At 36.6% G+C, this 18,353-nt stretch overlaps 2 protein-coding genes across 4 annotated transcripts in view; one reads left to right on the forward strand and one right to left on the reverse strand.

Moving 5' to 3' along the window:
• Positions 1-18,353, reverse strand: part of CERS5 (ceramide synthase 5) — a 39,748-nt gene that overhangs the window by 12,524 nt on the left and 8,871 nt on the right. The window lies entirely within an intron of this gene.
• Positions 5,828-6,656, forward strand: LOC143691809 (small ribosomal subunit protein eS4, X isoform-like). The gene has a single exon (XM_077170882.1). It carries the CDS (start codon positions 5,850-5,852, stop codon positions 6,639-6,641), a length of 792 nt encoding a protein of 263 aa, XP_077026997.1. The 5' UTR covers positions 5,828-5,849; the 3' UTR covers positions 6,642-6,656.

Consider the following 18,353-nt stretch of genomic DNA (forward strand, 5'->3'; position numbering starts at 1 on the left):
ACTAATTCATCATTCTGTCTCTTCAGTCTTCTCCCATCCACATAATTGTATGGAGATCCAAAAGCAGAAAACAGCCTTTCTACTCTTAGCCCACAGGTTCAGGCCTTCTCTTCATTCCAGAGAAAGTTTGGTGATCAAAACTAAGGCACTAGGGCGGGCCGTGGTGGCTCAGCGGGCAAGAGTGCTTGCCTGCCATGCCGGAGGACCCCGGTTCGATTCCCGGCCCCAGCCCATGTAAAAAACAAACAAACAAACAAAAAATAATAAAATAAAAAAATGCTTAAAAAAAAAAAAAACTAAGGCACTAGAGTGAGACAGATTTTACTAGCTGAGACCTTGTGAAAGTCACTCACCTATAAAAGAGGGTAATAACACCTACCTCACATGGTTGTCTTAAAGAAGAAATAACATGATGCATATAAAGGTGCCTAACCCAGTACTTGACACCTGGTAAACATTCATTCAAATGTAGCTAATATTATTTTCACTAGAAACACATATTTCAATCTGGTACTTCATCCATTGCAGGCAAGTCTGTTTTCTGCCCACCTGGGTGATGCCAAGATAACTTTATTATCTGGATCTTGAGGTGGACTTAATATTGAAGAGCTGCCATTAGCTCACAACCTGCCCTCATTACTTCACAAAGTTCAGTAAAAGGCATTAAGCTAACGGCATCCAGTCAGTTCTACCTTTACAGACCCTGAGGAGACTGACTTACTTAACAAATATTTATTGAGCATCTATTTTGTGGTATGACATGAAGCTTTTTTTTAATGCTTTTTTTGTTTTATTTTTTGTGACATGAAGCTTTAAATAAAAAAATAAGCACAAGTAATTTGAAAATATTGTTCCAACGTATGATAAAAATTAAATACATAAATTTAGTTATGCACTTAATGGATTACCTTAACGAAAAGAGTGAAGTTATGTAGAATCAAAACTTTGTGAAAATCCAGGCTAAATTACATACCCATTCGACATTTTTCACCTGGCATTTGTTAAAACCCATGAAATTGGTATCTAGGCTGGTAGAACTCCAGACGAGGAGCCTAGCATTCATCCTTTCTGCTAGATCAGCATTTTTCAAAGTGTAGTCTGGAGATCCCCCGGTGCACCCAAGACCCTTTCAGGAGGACTGCAAAGTCAAAACTAATTTCATAATAATTCCACGATGTCATAATTCTTTTCTCTCTCTTATTCTCACACAAGTGTACAGGAGTTGGATGGTACCAGATATCACAATGGACTGTAGAAACTGATACAAGAATTCAACTGCCAAATAAGGAAATTTTCAAAAATGTAAAATAATGTGACTCTTTTCACTAGTTTCTTTTTGATCTGGGAAATAGTTATTTTTCATAAAAATGTTACTTATATTAACATGTAATTGGTTTATTATTTTAAAATGAATTAGTACATATAGACAGATATTACACACGTAAACAAAAACACTTGAGATATATATGTGTGTGTGTGTGTGTGTGTGTATATATATATATATATATATATATTTTTTTTTTTTTTTTTTTTTGCATGGGCAGGCTCCGGGAATCAAACCCGGGTCTCTGGCATGGCAGGCGAGAATTCCACCACTGAGCCACCACTGCACTGCCCAACCTTGATAATTCTTAAGCATGTAAGAATCCTGAGATCATAGTTTGAAAACTATGCTGGATGATAGTGAGAAATCAAACTTATCTTGTGATTGATTCTGTCCTCTCTAGGATAAATTTGCTACTCAGGTTTTAGAATACCTTATCAGACTAGACTTACCTTTGTTTGCAGGTTTCAGTGAGTAACCATTTAGTCATCTATAAAGCCATCTAGCTTCTCTTCTTCCCTGCCACTCCAGGAACATGGGTCTAGAATCCAACTTGATTGTGATATATCTGTCCTGCTTTGTAGAGATCATTTCATTCTGCCCTTTTTCTGCCCTCCATATACATAGCAGCGGCTGACTGAAGCCTGGGTTAATTAAGAAATTATCTGTTTCTTTGTTTTTTCATACCAAAAATAGGAGCTATAACAATTCTATCTATTTTGTTGCAATACAATTGATGAATATGAACTCATATATATATGTGTGTGTATATATATATATATATATATACACATATATATGTATACACACACAAATGAATTTGTAAGTCCAGATCAAGCTTCTCAACTGATGTTTCATGGCAAGTAGCACAAACGGACTATACTTATGCTAAAGCATAGATCTTCTTCGCTCTCAGAATGGTCCATAGAGCCTGGGACAGCCAGAAATCCTTAGTCTAGAGTCTCTGGCCTCATATATCATGCTATGCAACATGATTAGGTTGGGAAGCACTGACTTAGCCAATTTCTGGAAAAATATAAAGTGCCAAAACAGATACAAACAGACTATTAACCATCAAAGAAACTGAAAAAGGATACAGAATAAAGAGGGAAAAATACAATAAAAAGAGAAAGGCCTCAGACTCAGGAGGAGGGTCTATCATTAAGTGAAGAGTACCGAATAACTGAACCATCTGAACCTAGATGCTTCTCATCTCACACACACATCCATACTCCCTACCCCACCCAACACAGACAAGCAGAAAAAATTGAGATGTTTAAATAAAGATTCTCAGGGCCCAATAAAGTCTACTTAGAGAATTTAATTCTTAGGTATAAAAGCAGCATTTGAAGACCCTTTTCTGAGACATATGCCCCCAAATGAAGACTCCCATAGGAAACAGATTCAGAAAGTCCTTTTCTGGCCTTCAAAATGTTAGTGGCTTCTGTAGGGTGAGGGGAAAAGGAGAATGTAAAATAAAAGAAAGGGCATTCAGGCAGGGGGAACAGAATGTACTAAGGAACAGAGAAAAGAAACAAGGTGTGCTTATAGAACTGTGCAGTATAAAAAGTGGGGTGGAGCCTGTCGCTGCCAAGAGCCGGCTGAGGGCACAACAAAGCCCTGGAGCACTTTGATGAGGTGGTACTGAATGCGTTGTACTGCTTTAATGATCACTGCTCCTTTTGGGTTATATTTCACAACTAAATCTTATGTATTTGAAGGTGCCTTTGGGATGCCCTATAGGGACAGCTATTTTTATGCTGCAATGGTCGCAGTGGCTGCCGTCGACACGGTATGGACCCTCCGTGTATATGGCCTGGAATATGGCTCACGATGTCACTGAAGAAAAAAGGATTAAAAGTGAATATCATCTTCTGATAACATTAAATTGCTTTTTAAAGTGGTAAATGCTTCTGGGGACATTGATGATTTAAATAAAATTGAAAGAACATTCAATGTTTCATATAATCAGTTTTAACTAGGATTCTCATTTGCAGATGACAATATGGAAAAATTAAATTTGTTACCAACAAGTCTATTAAATTAGTTACACAAAATTCAGGGAAGAATTTGGTTTTTACAACAAAAAGTGTTTTATAGCATTTTGTTTTACAGTTGGCTTTGAGTGATCCTCCTCTAGAGATGTTAAATATCTACACAGTGAGGGAAACCTAAGCTTTGTTTCATGCTGGAACACTTACCCTAAATATGAAAACACCAGGTCACCTGATTTTTATTTTTTATTTCCCATAGAAAGTTGCTTAAATTGTAGGCATTGGAATTAATCTGAATGTGATCAAAGCATTTTGCATGACATATGATTCCCTTATCAACAGAGTCATTACCTTATTTTATGGGCAGACTAAGCCAAGCCATCTAGTTTCATGTAAGAGGACTTTGGTTTCCTTAAGGATATAGAGAGCAAAGCCAGGTGCTTACCACTCAGGCAGTCAGCCTGCTCCCTAAAGGCCCCATGCAGGCCAGCTTTGTGCTTTTCAGAGCAACTTGTTAATGATGTGCCTTGCTCTGTCATACATCAGTGACATTATGCTTTACTTATGTGGTCTGCATTAAACTCCATTTAAAAATCTAATTTTTTCCTGCTGGCTTTTTTCATTGTACTATATATAATAGGAATTTACATTTAAATGTGAATTCATTTTTGCATAGGTAGGGGATGTAAACAATCTCCAATTAGATTATTTTCAACACTAGGGATTTCTAGTGTAGTAGTCTTATTAATCTGAGTTAAATTTTATCCCTGATATATATATATATATATATATATAGTTAGATAATACTTGGGGTCTTTTCCAAGCGAAAAAAAAAAAACTTAAAACAAAACCTGTGATTTTACTTTAGAATTCTTAGTAATTTTTCCAGCCATTTGCGTCTATTGTGTGCAATCTAAAAACTACCCCCGAAAATGTTTGTTTTCTTTCTTATTACAAAACCATAAAATATGTTCAATGTAAAACATGAGAAAAATATATACCGAAGTATTTAGAAAGTTCATGTTTTCCATAATTTTGCCACCCGGAAGGAGATAACCTCTATTTCAGTTTATATCCCATGTGCAGTTTTGAAAGCCATTTCTTTTTCTTTTCTTTTTTTTTTTGCATGGGCAGGCACTAGAAATTGAACCCAGGTCTCGGGCCTGGCAGGCAAGAACTCTGCCTGCTGCGCCACCGTGGCCCACCCAGAAAGCCATTTCTTAATGCTAGTTCATTACATGCTAACACTTTGGTTTAAGTTCATCTGCACAGCACCTTACAGTTTACAAAGAATGTTCACACATTCTCCTCTGAGTTTTGCATACTGAACCTGTTATGAGATGCCTCTTGACATCGATGTTAAAAGTTAGAAACTTTAAGTCACCAGTTACTGACTATGCTGTAGCACCAATTGGTGCCCTAATGAGGAATGGGGATTTAGATGTGCTATATTAAAAAAAGCCACATGTAATTATCAAAAAAGGGGGCTTGAGTTCTTTAGTCACTTGAATTAGATTTACCTTTGTAAATGATGCTTTTCTAACCATTATCTGAAATGGATTTTGTATTCATTATACTCTAACCTGTTATGGGTATAAATTTACCATCTGTCGTCATTAAGAAAAGTGTTCATAATGCTAAAAAAAAATATTGTGGAGGTGGTGAGTACAGTGACAGGAGAAAAAACTATAGAGGCAGTTAAGGACCTGATCACATCTACATGCCTTATATGTTATACTAAGAAACTTGGACTTGATCCTGTAGTTAATGGAGTGACAAAGAAGGCTTTAAACATGAAAAAGTCATAATCAGCTCTGATATTAAAAAAGGAGGGCAATCAACTAAAAGGCTATTGTAAAAACCCATGCTATAGATTATAAAGCACTGAACTAAGGCTATAGAAATGGAAAAGGATGGATTCAAGAGATGCTGAGAAATTTTAGGTTGTATATGTTACCACAATAAAAATAAAAAAAAACCCCACAGAACTGTACAATACAAAAAGTGAATCAATGTAAACTATGAACCTCAGTTATAGTAATATTGATTCATCGATTATTAACACATGTACTACACTAATTCAAAATGTTTATAATAGGGAAAACTGTGCAGGAGTGGGGTATAGTATATAGGAACTTTACTTTCTGCATAATTTTGCTGTGAACCTACAACTACTCCAAAAAATAAAGCCTATTTAATATTTAAAAAAAAGGGAGCAATGCTGAGGAAATAAAGTTGATCTCAAAATGTGGGAGGCAAAAGAAAAGGAAGAGAGTCAAGTGTGCTTTCTATGTTTCTGGCTTGGAAAACTAGGTTATGATGCCTTAACAAAGCAGGAAATAAGAAAATAAACCAAGTTTAGGAGTGAGAGAACATGAGTTTTATGTATGCTGAATTTGAAATTTGAAGTACCCATAGGATACTGAAATGTAACTGTCTAGAAGGCAAACTATCTATATATCTACAGAGAATATAAGATATAAACAGTGGTTAAAATTACGGGGAGGGCTCTTTCCGTGCCTAGCACAGCCATGGTTCGTGGTCCAAAGAAGCATTTGAAGCGTGTAGCAGCTCCAAAGCATTGGATGCTGGACAAACTGACGGGTGTGTTTGCTCCTCGTCCATCCACTGGCCCCCATAAGCTGAGAGAGTGTCTCCCTCTCATCATTTTCTTAAGAAACAGACTTAAGTACGCCCTAACAGGAGATGAAGTAAAGAAAATCTGTGTGCAGTGGTTCATAAAAATTGATGGCAAGGCCCGAACTGATATAACTTATCCTGCTGGCTTTATGGATGTCATCAGCATTGACAAGACAGGAGAGAATTTCCGTCTGATCTATGATACCAAGGGTCGTTTTGCTGTTCATCGTATTACACCTGAGGAGGCCAAGTACAAGTTGTGCAAAGTGAGGAAGATCTTTGTAGGCACAAAAGGAATCCCACATCTGGTGACCCATGATGCTCGTACCATCCGCTACCCTGATCCCCACATCAAGGTGAACGACACCATTCAAATTGATTTGGAGACAGGCAAGATTACCGATTTCATAAAGTTTGATACTGGTAACCTGTGTATGGTTACTGGAGGTGCTAATCTGGGAAGAATTGGTATGATCACCAACAGAGAGAGACATCCTGGTTCTTTTGATGTGGTTCATGTGAAAGATGCCAACGGCAACAGCTTTGCCATCCGGCTTTCCAACATTTTTGTCAATGGCAAAGGCAACAAGCTGTGGATTTCTCTTCCACGAGGAAAAGGTATCCGCCTCACAATTGCTGAAGAGAGAGACAAGAGGCTGGCAGCAAAACAGAGCCGTGGGTGAGATGATCTTTAGGTGACATGGATGGAGAAAGAACTCTTTGTGTGGCTAATTAACAATAATAAAGTATGAAAAAAAAATTACGGGGAGGGTGTGACTGCTTAAGGACTATAGACTGAAAAGAGCACCAAAGCAATAAGGAAATTTACACTAGATTTAACAATTTGGAGACTTGTGGTAACCTCCACTGAAAAAAGTCCAGGAAAATGGAAACTCTAAAAGAGACAGAGAAAGAAAGAAGTGGAAATAGTCAAGACTCTGAAGAAGCTTGGCTAAGAAGAAAAGGGAATCCCCTCAACTTCCTGCATCAGAATCACTCTTCCTAAAACTAATCTCCCGGAGAGAGAGCCAAGATGGTGGCTTAGCAAGGGGCAAGATTTAGTTCGTCCTCCAGAACAGCTACTAAATAACCAGAAACAGTACAGAACAACTCCTGGGGCCACGTCAATAACCGGACAAACAATGTACCCCAGTCTGGACCAGCTGGTCCGGCTGCGAGCCCCCCGAGAACCGTGAGCTCTCCAAGCCGCAGCGGCCAGCGTTCCTCCCCCACGGGCTGCTTCAGAGAGGGGAAAAGAAAAGGACTTGACCAGCAGCAGGGGCTAAGCACAAATAAGCTTCAAGTGCAGAATTAATTCACAAATTCTGACTACTAAAAATAGGCCCCCAGCTCAGGTGAACCTGGTCAAAGCGGAGGTTGCTCATTTTTGCCCCAGCACCAAGAGGGCAGGGCTGACGGAAAAAGAAAAAAAAAAAAAGAAACAGAGGTTTTGTGGCTGTGTTTCTACAAAGGCTTGACTGCCTTTGGATACAGTAGCAGGACTTCTCAGGCTGCAACTGCCCCAGGCATAGGCAGAAACAAACTTGTTTGAGACCTCGTCTGGAGCTTGTGCCTTCCCCAGGGGAGGGGTGAGGCCCAACTCAGGGGGAATCCCTACCTCAAGGAATTCAGACACCAGGACTTGGTAATTTGAAGCCATTAAAACCAGCCTACAACCTCTCCTCTGTCTCCACCATGCCCCCAGCAGGGAGAGTCTGCCAACGTTAAAGGTACCTCATCATCTTAAGCTGGTGGGACCTGCAGGCAGACAAGCACCACATACTGGGCAGGATAAGAAAAACAGAGTCCAGAGACTTCACAGGAAAGTCTTTCAACCTGCAGGGTCTTACCCTCAGGGAAAACTGACACAGGTGACTCCTCCTGACAGGAGGCCAGTTTGGTCTGGAAAAATCTGGCTGGGGTCTATAATACCTAAGTAGACCCTCCCAAGGGTGGGGGGAAAAAGGCACCATACAGGCAGGGCAAGAAACAAGAAAACAAGAACTGAAAAATTCTGATCTGTTAAACAAAACCTAAGCTAGTGGTCCAGAAAAAGCTAAACTGAATGTCAAAGAACACACAGACAAAAAATTCATCCAGCAAGAAAACCCTAGGTAATAGAAGTGAAAACAATCTCCAGAATAAACTAATTAAGGTAATTAAATGCCTAGATGCCAGCAAAAAATAACAAATCACACTAGGAAAATTGAAGACATGGCAGTCAAAGGAACAAATCAACAATTCAAATCAGATATAGGAGTTGAAACAATTAATTCAGAATGTACAAACAGACATGGAAAACCTCATCAAAAACCAATTCAATGAATTGATGGAGGATATAAAGAATGCAAGGAATGAACAAAAATAAGAAACTGAAAGTCTGAAAAAACAAATCACAGAAATTACGGGAACGAAAGGCACAGTAGAAGAGATGAAAAAAAACAATGGAAACCTACAATGGTAGATTTCAAGAGGTAGAAGATAGGATTAATGAACTGGAGGATGGAACATCGGAAATCTGACAAGCAAAAGAAAATATAGGGGAAAAAAAGAAAAAATATGAGCAAGGACTCAGGGAATTGAATGACAATATGAAGCGCACGAATATACATGTTGTGGGTATCCCAAAAGGAGAAGAGAAGGGAAAAGGAGGAGAAAAACTAATGGAGGAAATCATCACTGAAAATGTCCCAACTCTTATGAAAGACTTAAAATTACAGATCCAAAAAGTACAGCGTAACCCAAAGAGAATAGATTCAAACAGACGTACTCCAAGACACTTACTAATCAGAATATGAGAGGTCAAAGAGAAAGAGAGAATCTTGAAAGCAGCAAGAGAAAAGCAATCCATCACATACAAGGGAAGGCCAATAAGATGTGGAGATTTCACAGCAGAAACCATGGACGTGAGAAGACAGTGGGAAGATATATTTAAATTACTAAAAGAGAAAAACTGCCAACCAAGAATTCTATATCCAGCAAAATTGTTCTTCAAAAATGAGGGAGAAATTAAAACATTTTCAGACAAAAAATCACTGAGAGAATTTGTGAGGAAGAGACCGGCTCTGCAAGAAATACTAAAGGGAGCACTAGAGGCAGATATAAAAAGACAGGAGAGAGAGGTGTGGAGAAGAGTGTAGAAAGGAAGACTATCAGTAAAGGTAAAAAGAAGGAAAATTAGATATGACACATAGAATCCAAAAGGCAAAATGGTAGAAGAAAGTACTGCCCGTACAGTAATAACACTAAATGTTATTGGATTAAACTCCCCAATCAAAAGACATAGACTGGCAGAATGGATTAAAAAACAGGACCCATCTATATGCTGTCCACAGGAAACACATCTTTGACCCAAGGATAAACATAGGTTGAAAGTGAAAGGTTGGAAAAAGATATTTCATGCAAATAACAATCATAAAAGAGCAGGAGTAGCTATACTAATATCCAACAAATTAGACTTCAAATGTAAAACAGTTAAAAGAGACAAAAGAAGGACATTATGTATTAATAAAAGGAACAATTCAACAAGAAGCCTAACAATCATAAATATTTATGCACCGAGCCAGAATGCTCCAAAATACATGCAGCAGATACTAAAAACACTGAAAAGAGAAATAGACACATCTACCATAATAGTTGGAGACTTCAATTCCACACTCTCATCAATGGACAGAACATCTAGACAGAGGATCAATAAAGAAACAGAGAATTTGAATAATACAATAAATGAGCTAGACTTAACAGACCTTTATAGAAAATTATACCCCACAACAGCAGGATACACCTTTTTCTCAAGTGCTTATGGATCATTCTCAAGGATAGACCATATGCTGGGTCACAAAGCAAGTCTCAATAAATTTAAAAAGATTGAAATCATACAAGACACTTTCTGAGATCATAAAGGAATGAAGTTGGAAATCAATAATAGGCAGAGTGCCAGAAAATGCACAACTATGTGGAGGCTCAACAACACACTCTTAAACAACCAGTGGGTCAAGAAAGAAATTACAAAATAAATCAGTAAATATCTCGAGGCAAATGAAAATGAAAACACAGCACATCAAAACTTATGGGATGCAGCAAAAACAGTCCTAAGAGGGAAATTTATTGCCCCAAATGCCTATATCAAAAAAAGAAGAAAGGGCAAAAATCAAAGAATTAACTGTCCACTTGGAAGAAGTAGAGAAAGAACAGCAAACTAACCCCAAAGAATGCAAAAGGAAAGAAAAAATGAAGATTAGAGCAGAAATAAATGAAACTGAGAACAAGAAAACAATTGAGAAAATCAACAAAATAGAAGCTGTTTCTATGAGAAAATCAATTAGATTGATGGACCCTTAGCAAGACTGACAAAAAGAAGAAGAGAGAGGATGCAAATAAATAAGATCAGAAATGGAAAAGGAGACATAACCACTGACCCCATGAAATAAAGGAAGTAGGACAGGATACTATGAACAACTTTATGCTAATAAATATGACAATGTAGATGAAATGGACAAATTTCTATAAAGGCATGAACAACCAACTTTGATATGAGAAGAAATAAACAACCTCAACAAACCAGTCACAAGTAAAGAAACTGTATCAGTCTTTAAGAAGCTCCCCAAAAAGAAAAGTCCAGGACCAGATGGCTTCACATGTGAATTCTATCAAACATACAAGAAAGAATTAGTACCAAACCTGCTCAAACTCTTCAAAAAAATTGAAGAGGAGGGAAAGCTACCTAACTCATTCTATGACACCAACATCACCCTCATACCAAAGTCAGGTGAAGATATTACAGAAAAGAAAACCACAGACCAATCTCTCAAATGAATATGGATACAAAAATCCTCAACAAAATTCTAGCAAATAGAATCCAGCAACACATTAAAAGAATTATACATCATGACCAAGTAGGATTCATCCCAGGTATGCAAGGATGGTTCAACATAAGAAAATCAATTAATGTAATACATATCAACAAATCAGAGCAAAAAAACCACATGATCATCTTGATTGATGCAGAAAAGGCATTTGACAAAATTCAACATCCTTTCCTATTGAAAACACTTCAAAGGATAGGAATAGAAGGGAACTCCCTCAAAATGATAAAGGGAATATATGAAAAACCCATAGTTAGCATCATCCTCAATGGGGAAAAACTCAAAACTTTCCCCCTAAGATCAGGAACAAGACAAGGATGTCCACTATCGCCACTGTTATTCAACATTGTGTTGGAAGTTCTAGCCAGAGCAATTAGACAAGAAAAAGAAATACAAGGCATCAAAGTTGGAAAGGAAGAAGTAAAAATGTCACTGTTTGCAGATGATATGATACTATATGTCAAAACCCCCAAAAAATCCACAGCAAAACTACTAAAGCTAATAAATAAGTACAGCAAAGTGTCAGGTTACAAGATCAACACTCAAAAATCTGTAGTGTTTCTATACACTAGTAATGAACAATCTGAGAGGGAAATCAAGAAAAGAATTCCAATTACAATTGCAACCAAAAGAATAAAATATTTAGGAATAAATTTAACTAAAGAGACAAAAGACCTATACAGAGAAAACTACAAGAAATTGTTAAAAGAAATCACAGAAGACCTAAATAGATGGAAGGGCATACCGTGTTCATGGATTGGAAGACTAAATATTGTTAAGATGTCAATTCTACCTAAATTGACCTACAGATTCAATGCAATACCAATTAAAATCCCAAAAACTTACTTTTCAGAAATAGAAAAACCAATAACCAAATTTATCTGGAAGGGCAGGGTGCCCTGAATAGCTAAAAGTATCCTGAGAAAAAAAAATGAAGTTGGAGGTCTCACGCTACCTGACTTTAAGGCATACTATGAAGCTACAGTGGTCAAAACAGCATGGTACTGGCATAAAGATAAGATACACTGACCAATGGAATCAAACAGTGTTCAGATATAGACCCTCTCATCTATGGACAATTGTTCTTTGATAAGGCAGTCAAGCCAACTCACCTGGGACAGAACAGTCTCTTCAATAAATGGTGCCTAGAGAACTGGATATCCATATGCAAAAGAATGAAAGAGGACCCATACCTCACACCCTATACAAAAATTAACTCAAAATGGATCAAAGACCTAAACATTAGATCTAAGACCATAAAACTGTTAGAAGAAAATGTAGGGAAATAGCTTATAAATCTTATACTAGGAACTGGTTTCCTAGACCTTACACCCAAAGCAAGAGCATTGAAGAAATAAATAAATAAATGGGAACTCCTCAAAATTAAACACTTTTGCACATCAAAGAACTCTGTCAAGAAAGTAAAAAGACAGCCTACACAATGGGAGACAATATTTGGAAACGATGTATCTGATAAAGGCCGAGTATCCAGAATATATAAAGAGATTGTTCAACTCAACAACAAAAAGACAGACAACCCAATTACAAAATGGGAAAAAGACTTGAACAGACACTTCTCAGAAGAGGAAATACAAATGGCTAAAAGGCACATGAAGAGATGCTCCATGTCCCTGGCTATTAGAGAAATGCAAATCAAAACCACAATGAGATATCATCTCACACCCACAAGAATGGCCATTATCAATAAAACAGAAAATGACAAGTGCTGGAGAAGATGTGGAGAAAGAGGTACACTTATCCACTGTTGGTGGAATGTCAACCACTGTGGAAGGCAGTTTGGCGGTTCCTCAAAATACAGAATTGCCATATGACCTGGCAATACCATTGCTAGGTATTTACTCAGAGGACATGAGGGCAAGGACACAAATGGACATTTGGACACCAGTGTTTATAGCAGCATTATTTACAATTGCAAAGAGATGGAAACAGCCAAAATGTCCATCAATAGACGAGGGGCAAAACAAACTGTAGTATATACATACGATGGAATATTATGCAGCTGTAAGACAGAATAAAGTTATAATGTATGTAACAACATGGATGGACCTTAAGGACATTATGCTTAGTGAGATTAGCCAGAAACAAAAGGACAAATACTGCATGGTCTCACTGATATGAACTGACATTAGTGAATAAACTTGAAGAATTTCATTGGTAACAGAAACCATCAGGAGACAGAAATAGGGTAAGATATTGGGTAATTGGAGCTGAAGGGATACGGATTGTGTAAAAGGACTGAATGTAAAACTCAGAAATGGACAGCACAATACTACTTAACGGTAATTAAATTATGTTAAACACTGAACGAAGCTGAATGTGAGAATGATAGAAGGAGGGCTTGGTGGCACAAATGAAATCAGAAGGAAAGACGATAAAGATTGAGATGGTATAATCTAGGAATGCCTAGAGTGTACAATGAAAGTGACTAAATGTACAAATTAAAAAAATATTTTTGTATGAGGAAGAACAAAGGAATGTCATTACTACAGGGTACTGAAAACAGATGGTAATTAATATTTTAAAATTTTAACTTATGTGAGACCAAAGCAAAAAATGTTTATTTGTTACAAAATTTATATTTTGACTAGTGCATTTCTTAATATAACTTATGTAGACAGCTTAATTTAACACCATAAGTACATGGAACCTTGAGTAGGACATGAGATTTTGTTGGTTTGTCCAGAGTGATGCCCCGATAAACCCCAGAGTGATTTGAACAGTGAATAAAAAAGTATTTGCAAAGAATGGTGAGAAAGGGGGAAAACTCAACTTCCCTAAGTTGAATTCTTGATATTCTCACAAGCAGTGTGTACAACCAAAACTATGGGCTGATCCCCCAGTCTTGGGGTTTGTTCATATGAAACTTAACCCTGCAAAAGATAGGTCAAGTCTACTTAAAATTTAGGCCTAAGAGTCACCCCCAAGAGAGCCTCTTTTGTTGCTCAGATGTGGCCCCTCTCTCCAGCCAACACAATGAGCAGTCTCACCACCCTACCCCTCTCTACATGGGACATGATTCCCAGGGGTGTGGAACTTCCTGGCAACGTGGGACAGAGATCTTGGAATGGAGACTCAGCATCAAGGGATTGAGAAAAACCCTAGAATGAGCTAAGACTTAGCATCAAGGAATTGAGAAAACCTTCTCGACCAAAAGGAGGAAGAAGGAAATGAGACAAAGCGTCAATGACTGAGAGATTCCATACAGAGTGGAGAGGTTATCCTTGAGGTTATTCTTATGCATCAAGTAGATATCATCTTGTTATTCAAGATGTTATGGAGAGACTGGAGGGAACTGCCTGAAAATGTAGAGCTGTGTTCCAGTAGCCATGTCTCTTGAGGAGGATTGAATAATGATACAGCTGTTACAATGTGACTGTGTGATTGTGAAAACCTTGTGTCTGATGCTCCATTTATCTATCTTGTCAACAAAGGAGTAGAACATATGGAATAAAAATAAATAATAGGGGGAACAAATGCTAAAATAAATTTAGTTTAAATGCTAGTGATCAATGACAGCGAGGGGTAAGGGGTATGGTATGTATAACTTTTTTTCTCTGTTATTGTTTTATTTCTTTTTCTGTTATCTTTTCATTTCTTTTTCTAAATCGATGCAAATGTTCTAAGAAATGATGAATATGCAACTAAGTGATGATATTGTGAATTACTGATTATGTATGTTGTTTTATTTCTCTTTTTTAATTAATAAATAAATTTTTTTAAAAATCAGGCCTAAGAGTTACTCCCAAGAGAACCTCTTTCGTTGCTCAGATGTGGCCTCTCTCTCTCCAGCCAACACAACAAGCAAACTCACCACCCTCCCCTTGTCTACGTGGGACATGACTCCCAGGGGTGTGGACCTTCCTGGCGACATGGGACAGAAATCCTAGAATGAGCTGAGACTCAGCATCAAGGGATGGAGAAAACCTTCTCGACCAAAAGAAGGAAGAGTGAAATAAGACAAAATAAAGTGTTAGTGGCTGAGAGATTCCAAACAGAGTTGAGAGGTTATCCTGGAGGTTATTCTTACACATTAAATATGTCTATCACCTTGTTAGTCAACGTAATCAAGAGGCTGGAGGGAACTGCCTGAAAATGTAGAGCTGTGTTCCAGTAGCCATGTTTCTTGAAGGTGATTGTATAATGATACAGCTTTCACAATGTGACTATGTGATTGTGAAAACTTTGTGTCTCATGCTCCTTTTATCTACCTTATCAACAGATGATTAAAATATATGAAATAAAAATAAATAATAGGGGGAACAAATGTTAAAATAAATTTAGATTGAAATGCTAGTGATCAGTGAAGGGGAGGGGTAAGGGGTATGGAATGTATGAATTTTTTTCTGTTTTCTTTTTATTTCTTTTTCTGAATAGATACAAATGTTCCAAGAAATGATCATGATGATGAATATGCAACTATGTGATGATATTGTGAATTACTGATTATATATGTAGAACAGAACAATCAAAAGTTAAGAATGTTTGCGTTTGTTTGGTGTTTTTTTGGTATTTAAAAAAATTTTTTTTAATTAATTAAAAAAAAAACTAATCTCCCAGTGTTTTAGACCCTTTCACTTCTGTATCAGAAATTTCACTCTATTCCACCATTCTATTATCTTCAGTCTTACTATCTGTGTGTTTCTTTTCATTGGCTCTTAAACATATTCAAGTTTTTCCAATTTAAAGCAGCTCTCCCTTGTCCCCCAGCATCCTCAGACTCTTTTCCACCTCATAACTAAAGTTCTTTAAAAAGTCTCCTTATGATTTCCCTTTCAACTCCCACTCATTCTGCAACCCTTCTCCCACCTGCTCTCATCTAGCATCTACCCATACACTAGATAGGATAGACTGAAGCTGCCCTTGGCAAAGTCAGCAATATGGTCTATGGACCCCTGAGGAGCCTATGATACTCTCAGGGAATCCACAAAATCAGTATCTTTCCGTAATAATAAGAGGTTATTTGCCTCTCACTGTGATGACAATTGCAATGATGGCGCAAAGCAGTGGTGGGTAAGATTTATGGCATGTAAAACTTTTTCACACAAATCTAGGCAGTGGCACCAAACTGTAATAGCAGATAACTGTATTTTTCATTGCTAAGGCCCTCCATTAAAAAAAAGAAGAAGAAGAAAGAAAAGCCACCAGTTTTACTTAAGAATGGGGAATTACTGCTTAATGGGTTCAGAATTTGTTTTGGGTGATGAAAGAGTTTTAGTATGGTGGTACTGACAGCATGACGTTGTGAATGTATTTAAAACACTGAATTGTAGAATTAAAAAGGAAAATTTTGTGTTATATATATATGTACCACAATAAACATTTTTAAAAAAACATGTCCTTGACAAAGCAGTACAAATTAATTTTATTAAATTTCAACGCTTGGGTACAATTTAAAACTATTATGATGAAATGGGAAGTACACATAATACAATTCTGCTGCATACCAAAATATATGGTAACCTTAAGGAAAGGCACTTTTGCTACTGTTTGAGTTGTGAACTGAATCAAATTACTTCTTTCTTTTTTTTTTCCAAGTCACTTTTCAAGGAACACCATTTTTTCCTGAAAGAATAACTAACAGGCAACCAAGGTTACTCAAATCCAGATATTTAGCAAACAGTTTCTTGAAAATGAATGAAATGAGCCTGTCACTTCAAGGAAAACAACTGGCAGCATTTGTTATCAATGACAAAATGCAGGCTTTTAAGTGAAAACTGGACTCTTAGAAACTTTATCTGGCCATTGGCAACTTTCCAATACTTTAAGACTTTTCTGATGAGATTTGCTACAAAGAGATTAACTAATATGAATTTTCAATATTATATAATGAGATATTATGGACATTTGGAAGATATGCATAACTCAGTCAACTAGTATTTTCCAAATGACCGAAATATTCAAAGTACAAGATGGAATAAAATATAGTATTAAAGAAGAATATTAAATTCTCTGGAAGGGCTTTTAAAATACTTCTCCCTGAGGGGTAAGGGGTATGGTATGTATGAATTTTTTTCTGTTGTCTTTTTATTTCTTTTTCTGAGTTGATGCAAATGTTCTAAGAAATGATCATGATGATGAATATGCAACTATGTGATAATATTGTGAATTACTGATTATATATGTAGAATGGAATGATCATGTTAAGAATGTTTGTTTGTTACATATTTTTTAAAAATTAATAAAAAATATAAATAAAAAATACTTCTCCCCTTTCAATGACATTTGTGTGAGGTTGATTCTTAATATACTTCAACCAAAACAGCATTATCATAAGACATTGAAGGTGGAAGCCAGATTGGAGAATCAATTTCTACTAGTAAGCCAGACATTAAAAAGATTTGCAAAAATATAAAATCAATGCTGTTATTCTCACTAAAGTTTTTTCTTTTGGAAAACAGTTTTCAAGAATGTTACTTACATTAACATAGACAGATTTATTCTGTTCTTTTTAAAATTAATAAATACATTTTTTAATTTCTCAATTTTAATTATGAATATGGTAAATATCAACAGGTATAACCCACATAAACAAAAGCTCTTTAAGTCCCTCAATAATTTTTAAGAGTTTAAGAACAACTGAATTAAATACTATTCATGTGCTGGTGACTCCCACCATTATTTTGTATATTCCATATACATTTACATACATGTCCATGCATTTTCCTGATTCTTAAGAGGACAGGATTCACTAGAGTAAAATCCACTACGTTTTTCAAGGACACCTATGCCAAATGCCCCATTTCTTGAGCTGTCTGAGTGCAAGTAATCCTTGCAGTTTTCTCTGAGGACCATTAACAAAGTGGACAAATTTGCTCTTGAACCGAAGCAGAAACAGACTAAAAGAAAAAGCCGTCGTGACATATACTACTGTAAACCCTAATAAGCCATACACTGTAGAATTATACCAGACTATCCTCTATTTCCTTCCCCACCTGAGGCAAAGTTATCTTCACCTAGACCTGGCCTTAAAGAATTAAAGTAACTAATGCCTTCAGCAATTTAATGAATCTCAGTACTGTGTTGAGAAAGAATCAGCATCCTGCTTACATTTTACTCTATTCTACATAAGTAAAGTAAGATCTGAGGTAGTAAGAATTAGGTGGAATATGTAAGTATGAATAAATGCTTGAGATAGATGCAAACTGATTTAAGATTAAGTTGTAGTTTTATTGTATAGTGGGGTTAATGGATATTTTACTTTCTACAGAGCAGCAGTTCTCAAAGGGCAGTTGCCCCTGAGACCCTTTCAGGGTGTTTACCTGAAAAGGTCCTCTCTTTTCTAACTATACAGGTATCTGTGTAAGGCAAGATTTTCTTCATATTCTTCAACTAAAACAACATAATGGAACACATTAAATACAGAAATAGATATAAGAATCCAGCTCTTCTGTTAAGCCTGATAATAGAGATTTACAACAGTATAAAACAATGCCATTCTTGTTATTGAACTATTTTCTAAAAGTAATGTTACTTTTCATTTAAATGTTATCAGGGCAGTTTAGAACCTAC

Source organism: Tamandua tetradactyla, chromosome 7 (genome assembly GCF_023851605.1).
Source record: "Tamandua tetradactyla isolate mTamTet1 chromosome 7, mTamTet1.pri, whole genome shotgun sequence".
Classification (NCBI taxonomy): domain Eukaryota; kingdom Metazoa; phylum Chordata; class Mammalia; order Pilosa; family Myrmecophagidae; genus Tamandua; species Tamandua tetradactyla.